General features: G+C 33.0%; 1 protein-coding gene across 2 annotated transcripts; it reads left to right on the top strand.

Annotated features, from left to right (window-relative positions):
- The first annotated feature begins 1,315 nt into the window (after positions 1-1,315).
- LOC128992254 (DCN1-like protein 4) lies at positions 1,316-11,626 on the top strand. Of its 2 annotated transcripts, XM_054415734.1 has the most exons (7): positions 1,316-1,462; positions 2,551-2,665; positions 7,304-7,407; positions 8,390-8,534; positions 9,526-9,634; positions 10,585-10,792; positions 11,134-11,626. In XM_054415734.1, the coding sequence occupies exons 2-7, from the start codon at positions 2,574-2,576 to the stop codon at positions 11,202-11,204; spliced, it is 729 nt and encodes a 242-aa protein (XP_054271709.1). In that variant the 5' UTR covers positions 1,316-1,462; positions 2,551-2,573; the 3' UTR covers positions 11,205-11,626. The 2 variants fall into 2 exon arrangements, with proteins under 2 accessions (XP_054271709.1, XP_054271710.1); XM_054415735.1 differs by lacking the exons at positions 1,316-1,462; positions 2,551-2,665 and adding an exon at positions 6,860-6,973.
- The last annotated feature ends 966 nt before the right edge of the window (positions 11,627-12,592 follow it).

Raw genomic sequence — 12,592 nt, forward strand, 5'->3', positions numbered from 1 at the left:
TATATATTTGTACTAATTATTGGTCTGCGGTTTCTGCTTCACTAGGAAGTTTATCTATGACTCTACTACCGTCCTAGATTGTTTATTGTTTTAAGGGAGTTGTCTGAAGCTGATCAGCAGTTATGGTTTCGATTTTGATTTTTGAGTAGACATCATGAATACTAGAAAAATACATTGAGACATGGGTTTTATTGATAAAACGCACTCTCTTGTGTTGGTTAGTCTATGATTAAACTTTCTGTAGTCAGGCAAATAAGGCCACACTAAAAAATTTTGGTTTTTTTAGTGTGGCCTTGAGTTTAGGTCATAAAGTTAACTGTGTATTAATTTGTGTATTAAAAACATCAACGTGTTTTGCAAAAATAGAATGCTTATAATTGATTTTAAATGCAATAATGAAACAAAGATAACTCAATTAAAATAGTTCTTGAAACTGATTTAACCATTTAATTAACTTTTAAAAGAAATAAGGTGCTCGTGGACAGTGGCAGATTTTCATGGAAAGTGCTGGGCTGCAGGATATAGTGTCAAATTTCCTCTTAAGATTGAAGTCGTGACGTGGTGATAAATGAATTTTAAAATGTTGTGACTATTTTTTGAGAAGGTTACATTTTCAAAAATTGGTCAAAAAAGGCCAGATTAAAATTGATGGGATGAAGGTGAGTCTATTATTGGAAAATTAGTTTTCTCCTGTTTAATTGTTGTAAGATTTCGCCTTGATATAAAATACACTAGTTTTAGTTGTAGAAACAAAGAGGGACTCATTAACAGAATATTGACTGCCACAAAAAGTCAGATTGGTTGACATGTAGATGGTCTATTTCTATTGTTATCAATCATTGAGATGGGGAGGCCACCTAGGTGCGTATTTCAACCCAAATATGGGGCGATGATGGATGAGTGTAGAATAGAATGGAGTGAGAGGTTCTGTGTAGCTTTTTTAACTGAGGATAATTTTGTAAAAGCCCGCAATGATCATGAACCGCTGGGTTTAGTTACAAACAAACCATCTCACTCACTTTTCTCACGATCGTTCTGGCAACCTTTTTATTATTAGGTAACCACTATAAGTACTATAATGGCTCAACCATAAACTAAACATGTTCCCAAGTCAATGGCATTTTAGTATTACCATAGATAAAACATGGTGGTATTACATATTACCATATATTACCATATTACATAGTGTGTATATTAATGCATCTCATATTTGTATTTAGAAGGCGTTGACCGTAAAGTCAATCTCCATGTACAAATCCAAAGACAAAAAAATAACCAAACAAAAAACAGTTCATTTCGCATCCCATTGCTTATGCTTAAATTAGGACCTTCTGAAATGTCTATTTAACTAGTTTTAAGATTTGTAAATTAATACTTGGGACTGCCGGGACATTTTAGATGGATTTCTGTGATCTAATTTAATTAATTCGGAAATAAATATCTCTGTGCTTTAACTTATCAGGTAAATACTTACTTTTTAAGCCTCTTAAAACTAGAAGCAATCCCCTTCTTCGTCGTATTTTCAGACTAGGTTTTTGAATAAATTATTTTTAACATTAATAATGAAGTGGACAGCAACGTTTGACCACTTTCATTATTTATTACAATTCATTAGTTCGTGAGTTTTTTACGATTAATATCCAGGCCTAGGCCTATCCCTCAAGTTTTAGGAAAATGGGCTTGGTTCAGATCCCAGGCATAACTTAGACCTAGTAGCCTAAGTTATTGTTATTTGGCCAGGGCAAGATTGAGTGGTTTTCTGACCACGCTATTTTTCTGTCACAAATTAGCCCTTCAATACTTAAATAGTAGGTAGGGCCTATACCACAAAACTTAGGCTAGCTGCATTTTGATAGGCCTAGGCCTATTTCAACAAGAGGATTTTTAAAGACTGTAATGTGTGGGTGTTTTTGTTAGCCTATAGGCTATAGATCAAATTGTTAAATTCACTAATAATAAGGTATAAGCCACTCTAGGCTAGGACTACTTTAAAAACCCTAAGTTACAGTTGCACTAAATTGTTAGACTAATTGTCTAGACTAAACAAAAAAAAAAGGACAGCTTTCCTATGTTGGCAATTAGGATGTACAACCGACTGCCACTGTACTTTAAAAACCTTGAGGCCTCAGTTTTCAAAAACGAACTGAGGGAGTGGCTACTGGCAAGACCCTTGTACTCCCTAGATGAGTTTTATAAAATTTGCGTCTAACCTGCCGCCAAACTTGTAAATATGTATATATATATTATTCTATTTTTATTTGACTCAGTCTATCCAGCAAGAGCTGGTCAACGACGTCGAGGGAGTAAGTAAGTAAGTAAGTAAGTTATGGTGCATTAACTTGTCCTCAGGCTAACTTAGCCTAGTGTTGCTCAGGTCTTAGTGGACCCTAACTTACAGGTCTTAACTTAATTTTTACAAGAACTCAGCCTTGTCTACGTATGCAATAATTTACCTGTACCCTTTAACTAGGGAATTGATTTCATTATAAGTTAGTTTGCCTTGCAGTTTTAAATTTTTGTAAGTGTTAAACATAAGTGATGTGTTTATAGGGTAATCAGCGGGTTAGTTTGTGATGCCTCGTGGTAAACGTCGTTCAACAGCTGACATGGGGCCAGATGAGGAAGACCATCACTGCAGCAAGCGGCAGCGCAACACTTCCTCCAGGTTAGGCCTAGCCTATATTTCAAAACTCCAGAAATAACCCAACCCTGATACTCTTCCTGTTAACTTAAGCATCAAAACTTTGTTTCCATTTGGTTGAACCCAAATAGGGTGTTATAATACTTTCAACTTAGTTTAATCTAGATAGCCTTGTACTATAAATAACTTAAGTTCTTTGTGAACGCTTTTAACCTTTATTCTAGCTTGGCTTCAAGTAATAAAGTGTTTTAGGCCTATCCTTTTTTTAGTTTATCATTTGAGTTTTTTTGGGCCCTATTTTTAAAATTTAACTTAATAAGGTAGGCCTAAACTAACCTTTGGTTTTATTTACAGTACCTATTGTCCTATCGTACAAAAGTCTGCGTAAAAGTATTTGCCTTCAATCTGAAGGTTGCTGGTTTGATTCCAAGCTGTAAAGAAAAAAAATCAAATAAGCTGCTTTAAAGTACCTACCGGTAATTAACTTATTAACCACTTTATTTGACCTACTCTCAATTCACTTCTCAAATTCACACCCTTTTATGGTACCTATACAATTTAATGTCCTATAAAAGTGTGTTGCCACAAAAGTTGCCCCCTGGTGGGGTTTAAATGAATGTTTATGTTTTGGGGATTCAATTTATTTAGAACCTGTGAGGACTTCAATCACACAGAGCCTGTGCAGTGGAAGATTAGATGGAAGATGTGTAGGCCAGTATAATTAAATTACCCGCAAAGATCCGTATAAGGGACCGTGAGAGATATGCTAACTGTCCTCCTTCAATCACCTTGTTGATCTTCTTACTAACACTTCTTATATGCTAATTGTCATTAAGTTTACCAATGATATGACACTCTAAATTTGGGGGGAAAACTGTTTGCTGAATGCTTGAATAATAAGTTACAGTAATGATTCCTGAAAATTGACAGTTTTTAGTGAGATATTTCTGATAACCTTTGTTGATGTCTAAATTGATAAAAATGCAAAGAGGAGTTAAATTAAAAGTGCAATATGATCGGTTAAGCTGTTAGGCCTACTGGGTGTACCATTTTAGCGAATTTCCCTATAGGGAAGTAGCTATTACCGTAGGTGGCACGGTAAGACCTAGACCCTGGACCGATTTACTTTTTCATTTTGATGTCCCCAGAGGCCAAAAACACCATTCGTTCAAATTTTTATATATGTATATATATATATATATAGACATATATATATATATATATATATATATATATATACGTCCGTGAACGCGATAACTTGAGTAATTTTTGTCCGATTTTGATGAAATTTGGTTTAAAGGTGTAAAGCGGGATAAACTTGAATGAGTTCGCGAACCAGCACGATCGGACCATGGGAATGGGGCTTTTTGGGGGGTTTTATGGGGTAAAAATTGGTTTTTCTCACTTTTGACCCTCAAAACACAAAATTTCCCGATTTCTCTTTAGACCTTTTTAAAGAGCTTAAAAAAACAAATAATTTAGTATATAAAAGTATTTTTGTTCGATTATTAGTAACGGAGAAAATTAAAAAAATTGTAAATTTAAAATTCCCATGTTATTCTTATGGAGAATATTGTCAAATGTTGTAGTTTGCTTGTTTATGGATATATTTTGATCAAACTTGGCAAATTTATTTATTTTGTACTAAGCTATCAATATTTTACTCAAAAACACACTTTATTAGTTTCCTTGTAGCAGCAAACCTAGGTACTCGTTAAACCTAATGTTATTAAAATATATTTAACAATTCAGACAAATGGAAATTCGCTTAGTCGGCAGGTTTGCTGCGGCGGGGGTATTTTGAATAAATAATAAACTAGGATGAAACTGCTAGAGAATCAAAGATGGTATTTGAAACAAAATATATATTGTTCAATTTAAATTCTTTTACAATTATATACAGGCGGCAGGGTTGCCACCCGTCCCGATTCTGCCAGGACAGTCCCGATTTCGGTTCCTTATGCCTGCATTTAAGCCTATGTTAATCCGGGGGAGGGGGCCATGTCCCGATTTTTCCCTAACCTAAGGTGGCAACCCTGACAGGTGGTGGTTGATTTATTTGAAGAATAGATGTGATGTTTCGAAAGTTATACTATATTTTCCAAGTAGAGGATATGATTGTGAAGTCTTTTTTTTCTATCTTACCAAAAAACCCTTGAACAGATAGGCCTACCTAATGATTATTGAGACCACCAGACTCCCCAAGTACACTTATTACAGCTGGCTGGTTGTATGTTGTTGCAACAGGGACTAGTTTGCCAGTGGACTATATTAAAGTACCACTGTGATTGTTCAATATATATCAGGGACTGATCGACTTCTGAGTCAGATCTTTTGATGGTACTCTTTGTTAAATTTTTTACGTTTAATCTGCAAATCACCCGAAATTGAACCATTATGGAATGTCCCCACCCATGGTTTTTTACAACACTGACAAATTACCTATTTATGAAAAAATATCCTTTAATAACAAATATTAGTTAAAAAGCCAAATTTTGATGTTTTTTTTTTACTGAAACAATGGAAATTGGCAATTTTTTTTTGGATTCCAAAGGCTATTGAACTCAATACCAAGTCTTCAATGGGTTAATATTTTAATAAGTTATAATTGAATAAATGGACTTTCTTTTCTCTAACTTTACTTCTCTTCCTCATTTCATCCCAAGTGTTGCTTTTTTACTTCTTGAGCTGTTTTTATTTTGTCCGATGCTTGATCACATTATGAAAAGTGTTTGTCAATCATTAAAAGGTAACTTTTTGCACCAATCTTTCCAACCATTTACTTCATTACCATTGTTTTCTGTAATTGTTGTGTAAATATTTAAACTGTTCTGTAAATAAAAAATCTTTATTGTCACATAGGCCTAACTTTAACATAATATAATATCAATGCTATAAAACAGGTGACATTGCCTATCTCCACATCTGTACTGCAGGCTAATTGAATTGAGTCTTGCAACTTCGTACTATGGCAATTCTCACCACCGTTTGTCAAATTAAACAAATGCCGACTATTTTAATATTCCTTGTTTACTTTTATCAGAACAGTTTGGCTAAGTTTTAGCGATTACCTTTAAGTGGGCCTATACATTTTTACCCTCAATCAACAAGCTCTTTAAGGTAAAGCTGTTCAAGCCTCTAGGTAAAACTCTTGAAAAATTAAAAAGTTGAAAATAATATTTAGCCAAACAATTCATTGTTGATTCATATTTAATATAGCCTATTTCTAATCCAGACAAAATACAAAGTATTTAACAAATAGTACCTTATGTATTGGTATGTTTTGCTATCAATTTTGGTACCAGTTCATATTTTAACGTAAAATTATTATCATTTTTGACTATTTAAGAGTAAAAATAAATTTTTTATAAAAGAATCTATTCAGTTAAGTTTAGCCATAGACTAAGCAACACAAGTAGACTCCTCATCCCGTTGTAAATTTTGAAGTTTGTTTTTTGTGTCTAGTTCATGTACGTCCACAATGATCGCTGGGGTAGACGAAATTTTGTTTCTATTATTTTAGGGTTATTTTCATGATTTGTGCTTTACTATTTGGTTATTTATGTACGAGACCAGTTATTGTTTATGATTATATTGTTTTATTTGGTTAAATGACGTTTTAAACGGCTGAAATAACAAGAAACAAATTGTAAAAAAACACAACCTCTACAGTTGGACGTACAGAACTAACAATAAAATTGGCTTCAGCTGTTCCATAAGGATGACAAATCTACTAAGGGAGTATGTTTTATCTATGGTTTAGCTAACTAAAAACTGTAGTAAGCTGTTTTGCCAGGTTTTTTTCCAATTTTAGTTTTTACTGTTAAAACATAAATAATTATTATATGTAGTAGTTGAAATAGTTAATTAAAAAATGAATCTCTTGTATCCTATTTGCCAACCAAACAATCACTATGTTTAATAATAATTAACACACCCTAAAAAATCTAAAACCCATTTTAGCATTAAATAATGTTATTAAATCTAACCCTAAATATTTCCAATTAAACTTTTTCCCACAAAAAACATATGTAAGTAGGTTACAGTATGAAATAAATTTGCATTTCTTTTAACTTTACACGGACCAAAAAAACATTTCTCTGTCATCATGATTGATGTCACTAATGATCAATTTAATTTTAAACTCACTCGTGATTAAGGTGTGAAATAGTGAGGAAATGAGACAGAGATAGTTTAAGGGGGAGGGGGCTGGCACACACAAGTTATACGGACCAAAATAGAATTGAACCTGTGGGCAGAGGTTTAGTCTCACTGTTCTCACCCATTAACATTGTTTACCAATTCTCTGTGTCATTGTATGGAGGATTTGAGGTAAGCTTAGTAAATTCTTCATAATTGGTTAATCGGTGATTTCAATGATCAATGATTTTTACATGTGTGACTTCAGGTAAAATAAAGTGGTGATTAAAGTAATTGTGAAATGAAAAGGTGGTTAAGTGATTGGCTTAAAGTAAACAGATGGTGGGGATTTAAATTGTTTTTCTATTGTAAATCTATTGTAAGCCTATTTAATTTCAAGATCTAACTAGGCCTACACCAATAAACAACACATTCACTATGTTTATTTATCCTTTATTATCTCCAATTTACTGTTTCCAAAAATAATATGATGAATAATGATTGAAATCAATTTTGTTCCAGTACTCGAAGATTTTCAAAATCAGACGATGCCTCCTCGTTCAGTCAAAAGAGATGTATCACTTGGTTCAATGAGTATACATCACCGAATGAGCCTGAAGTATTGGGTAAGATCGAATGAATATCAACGTTCTTGTAAAAATAGACTGACCTTGGTCAAATTTTTATTTCCAATTGTTTAGATTTCAATCCTTAATTTTTAATTGTGTTTTGTTGATTTCTAATATGCTTGAGAATTGTGTATGGTTTCATTTCATTTTAGCCGATAGGCCTTGTTTTTCTAATTTGTTTTTAACCAATCACATTTTAGCCTATGATTTGCAAACAATAAGTCATGCAAACTCATCATTCAATTTTTTTTAGAGCTAATTTCAATTTTTCTAGATTTTTCATATCTATCCTAGACAAGTAGGCCTAATGTAACATCAATTCATAAAAAAATCCTTAGCAAACTTATTGGCCTAAGATTTTGTCTGATTTTCAAGTTGACTTTTTTAAAATAACCGTCTCATGTTTTCAAGAATCATTTACTTTGTAATCTAGATTTTATTTTTTGTTTACTGTAAGCTTAAGTTAAGGGGGTTTTCTTAGATTTATGAATCTACGGTTTTTCAATATGTAGCCTACTATAAAGTTAAACACCACTAACTCGACACTCAACAGCCGACAGGGCACATGTCTAGTCCATTAGACTTAAGAGTAAATTTTCAGAATGTTTAGTTTCAATTATCCTATTGAAAGTCTGTTAGTATTCATTTATTAAAACCCAAGCAAATTTAATATTCTGAATAACTTTACTTTATTACTTTTACTTGAAAAGGTGAAACTTTAACTTGAACCCCCAAAATCAACAACTTCTGAGTGCACAAATTCAAATTGTCAAGTTAGTGAGGTTTTACTGCATGTAAGAGGCTTAGTTTTTATTTCATTTAACAGTTAACACCCACATTGGGTCAGGCCCACAGTTATTAGGCCTATATTCAATGCTTTGATCGATTCTTTATATGTTGAGTTGTCTATGCTTTACTGTTGAAGCCATGAAGCTGTCAAGCAATATACTGTTGAATCACTATTGCTATTCTGTTTCAGGACCAGAGGGAATGGAGAAGTTTTGTGAGGACATTGGTGTGGAACCTGAGAATGTTGTGATGTTAGTTCTAGCTTGGAAAATGAATGCCCGACAAATGGGATTTTTCACTCTATCAGAATGGCTCAAAGGACTATCAGAAATGCAGTAAGTATTGTTAACTGCATGAAACATCTTAGTTCTTCCTTAACTCATTGGAGTTCTCCCTTAACTCAGTTCAAAAAGGATGATATAGGTTTAGGATAGTTTATTGTTTTGGTTCATCAGCACATTTCATTAGTCAAGTTATAGGGGGTTTCCACCAAGAAGTAAGGTACAGAGGAAACATTCAATGGCACACTTAAGTAGTGCTTAGTCGCTTGTGTATAGGGTAAATTCCAACAATCGCTTCTCCTAACCCCCTCTGGCCATTATGTACTACAATGCTCACACCAGAAGAAGACCCTGTGCACTATAAGATAGGATGACATAGGATAACAGATAGGATAAAATAGGACCGCACAGTGCTCGCCGCTTGTGCTCTTCCTTGCTCGTCACAAGCATATTGCCCTTGCGTTATACGCACAACATACGGTACTAGAGCACGGTCGTCCCATAAGCAAATTTCCTCTGTACCTTACTTCTTTGTGGTTTTTATCAGTTCAAGTACCTGGGATCAATGCAGAGTTAGCACATTTTAGTACAATTGGAATCTTTTATCTGCACAACATCAACGTTGAGAACGTAGCTATTGAAACATGAATTAGGAACAGTGACACTGTCCTTTTAATATTAGAGAAATGCAAAATATTGATGAGAGGCTAGGTTTGGCCTCCTTGAGGTAAAAACATTTTAACAAAAGACCATCATTGTTAACATGTCAAGCAATGTAAAGACAGAAGGATAATTTTATTTATACCTTTGAACTTTGAATACCATTTATTTTGATTCCTAACACTCTCTTCTGTCAACCACTTTTAAACTGTTTAAAAAAAATTACGAAAAAAAGGAATATGATTATGATTGAAGATTAATCTGGATAATTGTCAGATATTTAACTTTTGGTTTTGACACATATTTAAGTTTTCTCACAATTTATTATGCACAGTTATTTGTTCTTGTCCATGCATTTGTAGTGAAACTACTTTTCTTGTTTCAGATGTGATTCTATTCAAAAAATCAAGAATAGGATAGATTATCTTAGATCTCTTTTAAATGATCAAACAACATTTAAAAGTATTTATAGATACGCTTATGATTTCGCACGTGTAAGTATAACAAGTTTTTATATATATTTTTATTAATGTCATGCAATATTTTTTATTTGTACTATAGCAAGTGACAATATATCTTTGAAAAACTAAATTTTACGTTTTTTAATAAATAAAAATGAAATGATAAAATAGTGATGCATGCTCAAATTTTCAAGTTGGTGTCAAAAGTATCTCCAATTGGTAGCAATCCAGTAAAGAAAAATGTATCATTATCTTATGTTCTCAATTTGGTGCTTGCATTAAGTGATAGTAGGCCATATCACGTTACTAGTTTAGAATATAGGTGTTTACTGTTTACCATACGAGTACGGTAAATACATACAATATTTTTTGCCATACCACTCTAATTTAACCTAACCATAACAAATTTGTTATACATTCCCACCGACTAATGCAACTACCAATCACTACTCACAACCTCAAGAGATGTTTTCATGGTTTATAACCACTCATTGCCAAATATCAGTTGGTTACTGGTAAAAATTAATTACTGCACAGTAGTAGCCTACATAATGAAACCTCATTTGGTTAAGCAGGCGACAAACAGCTAACTTCCAAACTAAATTCATGCCCTGACTAAATTCATGCTTGGAAAGTCCACAAATTAGTGTGACGAAAAGTCCTTTACATTTTTTTCACCAAAATTTGTTTGCAATACAATACAGCAATACCTTGCATTCAATCCTTAAAATCCACTTACTCAATAGAACAAGTTTTTTTAGACAAACCTCAGTTACTTAGCTTACCTGAGAAATTTTAAGTGTCCAGGAAGTGAACATATACAATAAAATGTTACATAATACCTTATTGATATTTTTTCCAAGTAAAGTGTAGGATTTTTTCATGTTCGCTAAATTAATTTTCCTTTAAAAACTCTTTAACCAGTCACTTGGCTTTCCCTTAAAATTTGACCTACTGAATATAATAACAAATGTGTTTCACAGGATAAGGATCAGCGAAGTATGGACATGGAGACGGCCAAAGCAATGCTTCAACTTCTTCTAGGCAAACAGTGGAGTCTTTTTTATCAATTTAGCAAGTTTTTAGAACATTCGAAGTACAAAGTGATCAACAAAGACCAGTGGTGCAACATCCTAGAGTTTTCCCGCACCATTTCCAACGACCTGTCCAATTACGACGTGGATGGAGCATGTGAGTATCGTTGTTCTTAATTATTAGTGAAATGCCCTATAGGGAGTAGCTTTGACGATGTAATTTTTTAATAATAGTATTCTTTGTTTTTACAATTGCTAAATTGTATAGCAAACATCATTAGTCTAATAATAGTCTTTGATAATACAATAAGCCAACATAAAAGATTAATCAAATAGGTAGGTAACAATTTTGAAAAAAAAATTTAACATTTAACAAATATATCAATAAGTCCCAGAACCTGAACACATCAATTTCCCTGGCAATTTTCGATGACTAAAAAAGAGCTAAATTGTTATTCTGCGCCTTATGGTTACAGAGATAAATATTTTTGGTTTCAGGGCCTGTAATGCTGGATGAGTTTGTAGAATGGCTGAAATCTACAAAAAACAACGAAAAACATCGGAGCTGAGATCAGTTGGACGGTCACTTCAGGAACGAAACCCGTGATTACCGAACATCAAGGCCTAAATCTTCAATGGACCGCCAGTCTACCAGTTACAAATAGTTCCAATCAAATCAAAGAAAGGAGATTCAATCTCTGGCAACTAATTAATTTGTACTTTGTTAAATCATAACTTAATTTAAAACGGAAAACTAATTTATTTTTACTTTACATTTTATTTGATTTCTTGTACAATCTATAATTTGAATGAATGTAAAATGTACAGTATTCATACTTCTTCTGTTTTATACACTTTTTTATTGTTTAAATAGTTCGTAAAGCACAAAGATAATATTGTGATTTTCAGTGAATTATTAATTTACATTGATACTATTTGATATTTCCCTTATCATAACAAGAGATATTAAAATATCAGTGTCTAAAACGTATTCTCAAACAGGTGTTTCATTGATTTCCAAAATATCGTCAATTTATTAAAAAACTGTTTTATGAGACAGATTGTATATTTAAGAGAGGTGGCTAAAAATTAAATAGAATAAAATGAGTCCTGCCAAGCCTAAAATGGTTAACATCGAGAAAGTGTGGGCGCAATACCTAGTATATTAATAAAAAAATTGAAGAAACCGGAGTTCCTTAAAAGTGTTGGTAGTTTCTCAATACTTGTGTGAAAAAGCTATTTCTTCACTACAAGACTTTAATGTGTGAGAAAGCTATTCCTTCATTACAAGGCTTTAGACTTCAGACCAACCAATTTGACGATGAATTCCAAGTTGATCCGCTAAATTAAGTATGGACAAACAAGGTAGCACAACTAACAATGTTGACTTGATACACTTGTCAATCTACAGTAAAATCTAGTTTTTAACTTCTGAGTCTTTTGCTCTTTTTTAGGGTAAATTTTACAATTTGTGTTTCATATTCGTTGGCTAAACTGCAATAGGACATCAGGGCCCTGTTTCATAAAGATACTAGTCTAGTAATTACTAGTCTAGTAAATACTAGTCCCGTATTTACCTGTCCTACTAATTTGTGTTTCATAAACGTTTTTATACCGCTAGTAAATACTAGTGTATTTTACTAGTCACGTGACCAAAACTACTAGTCACGTGATCAACTTTACAAGGTAAATTTTCAAAACAAATTTCTAACCTCAATCACGGGTTTTCAAACCCTTTATAAAGGGTTTTAATTTTGTTTTCATTTGATACAAAAAGTAAATAGTTGTAGAAACGCAGTGTTTTCTTTTAATTAATAACTATATAGACACATAATTAAAACAATCACACATTATTTATCAAACCGCTATTATTTATGTTCATCAATGAGCCCGCCGGCGCGGCGCGGCGTCGCGTCGCTGCAATCAACACGGTGATTGTAGTAGCCGGTTGTAGGCC

This window comes from Macrosteles quadrilineatus, unplaced genomic scaffold (genome assembly GCF_028750875.1).
Source record: "Macrosteles quadrilineatus isolate MER2022 unplaced genomic scaffold, UCM_ALF_1.0 Scaffold_4__1_contigs__length_99947679, whole genome shotgun sequence".
Taxonomy (NCBI): Eukaryota; Metazoa; Arthropoda; class Insecta; order Hemiptera; family Cicadellidae; genus Macrosteles; species Macrosteles quadrilineatus.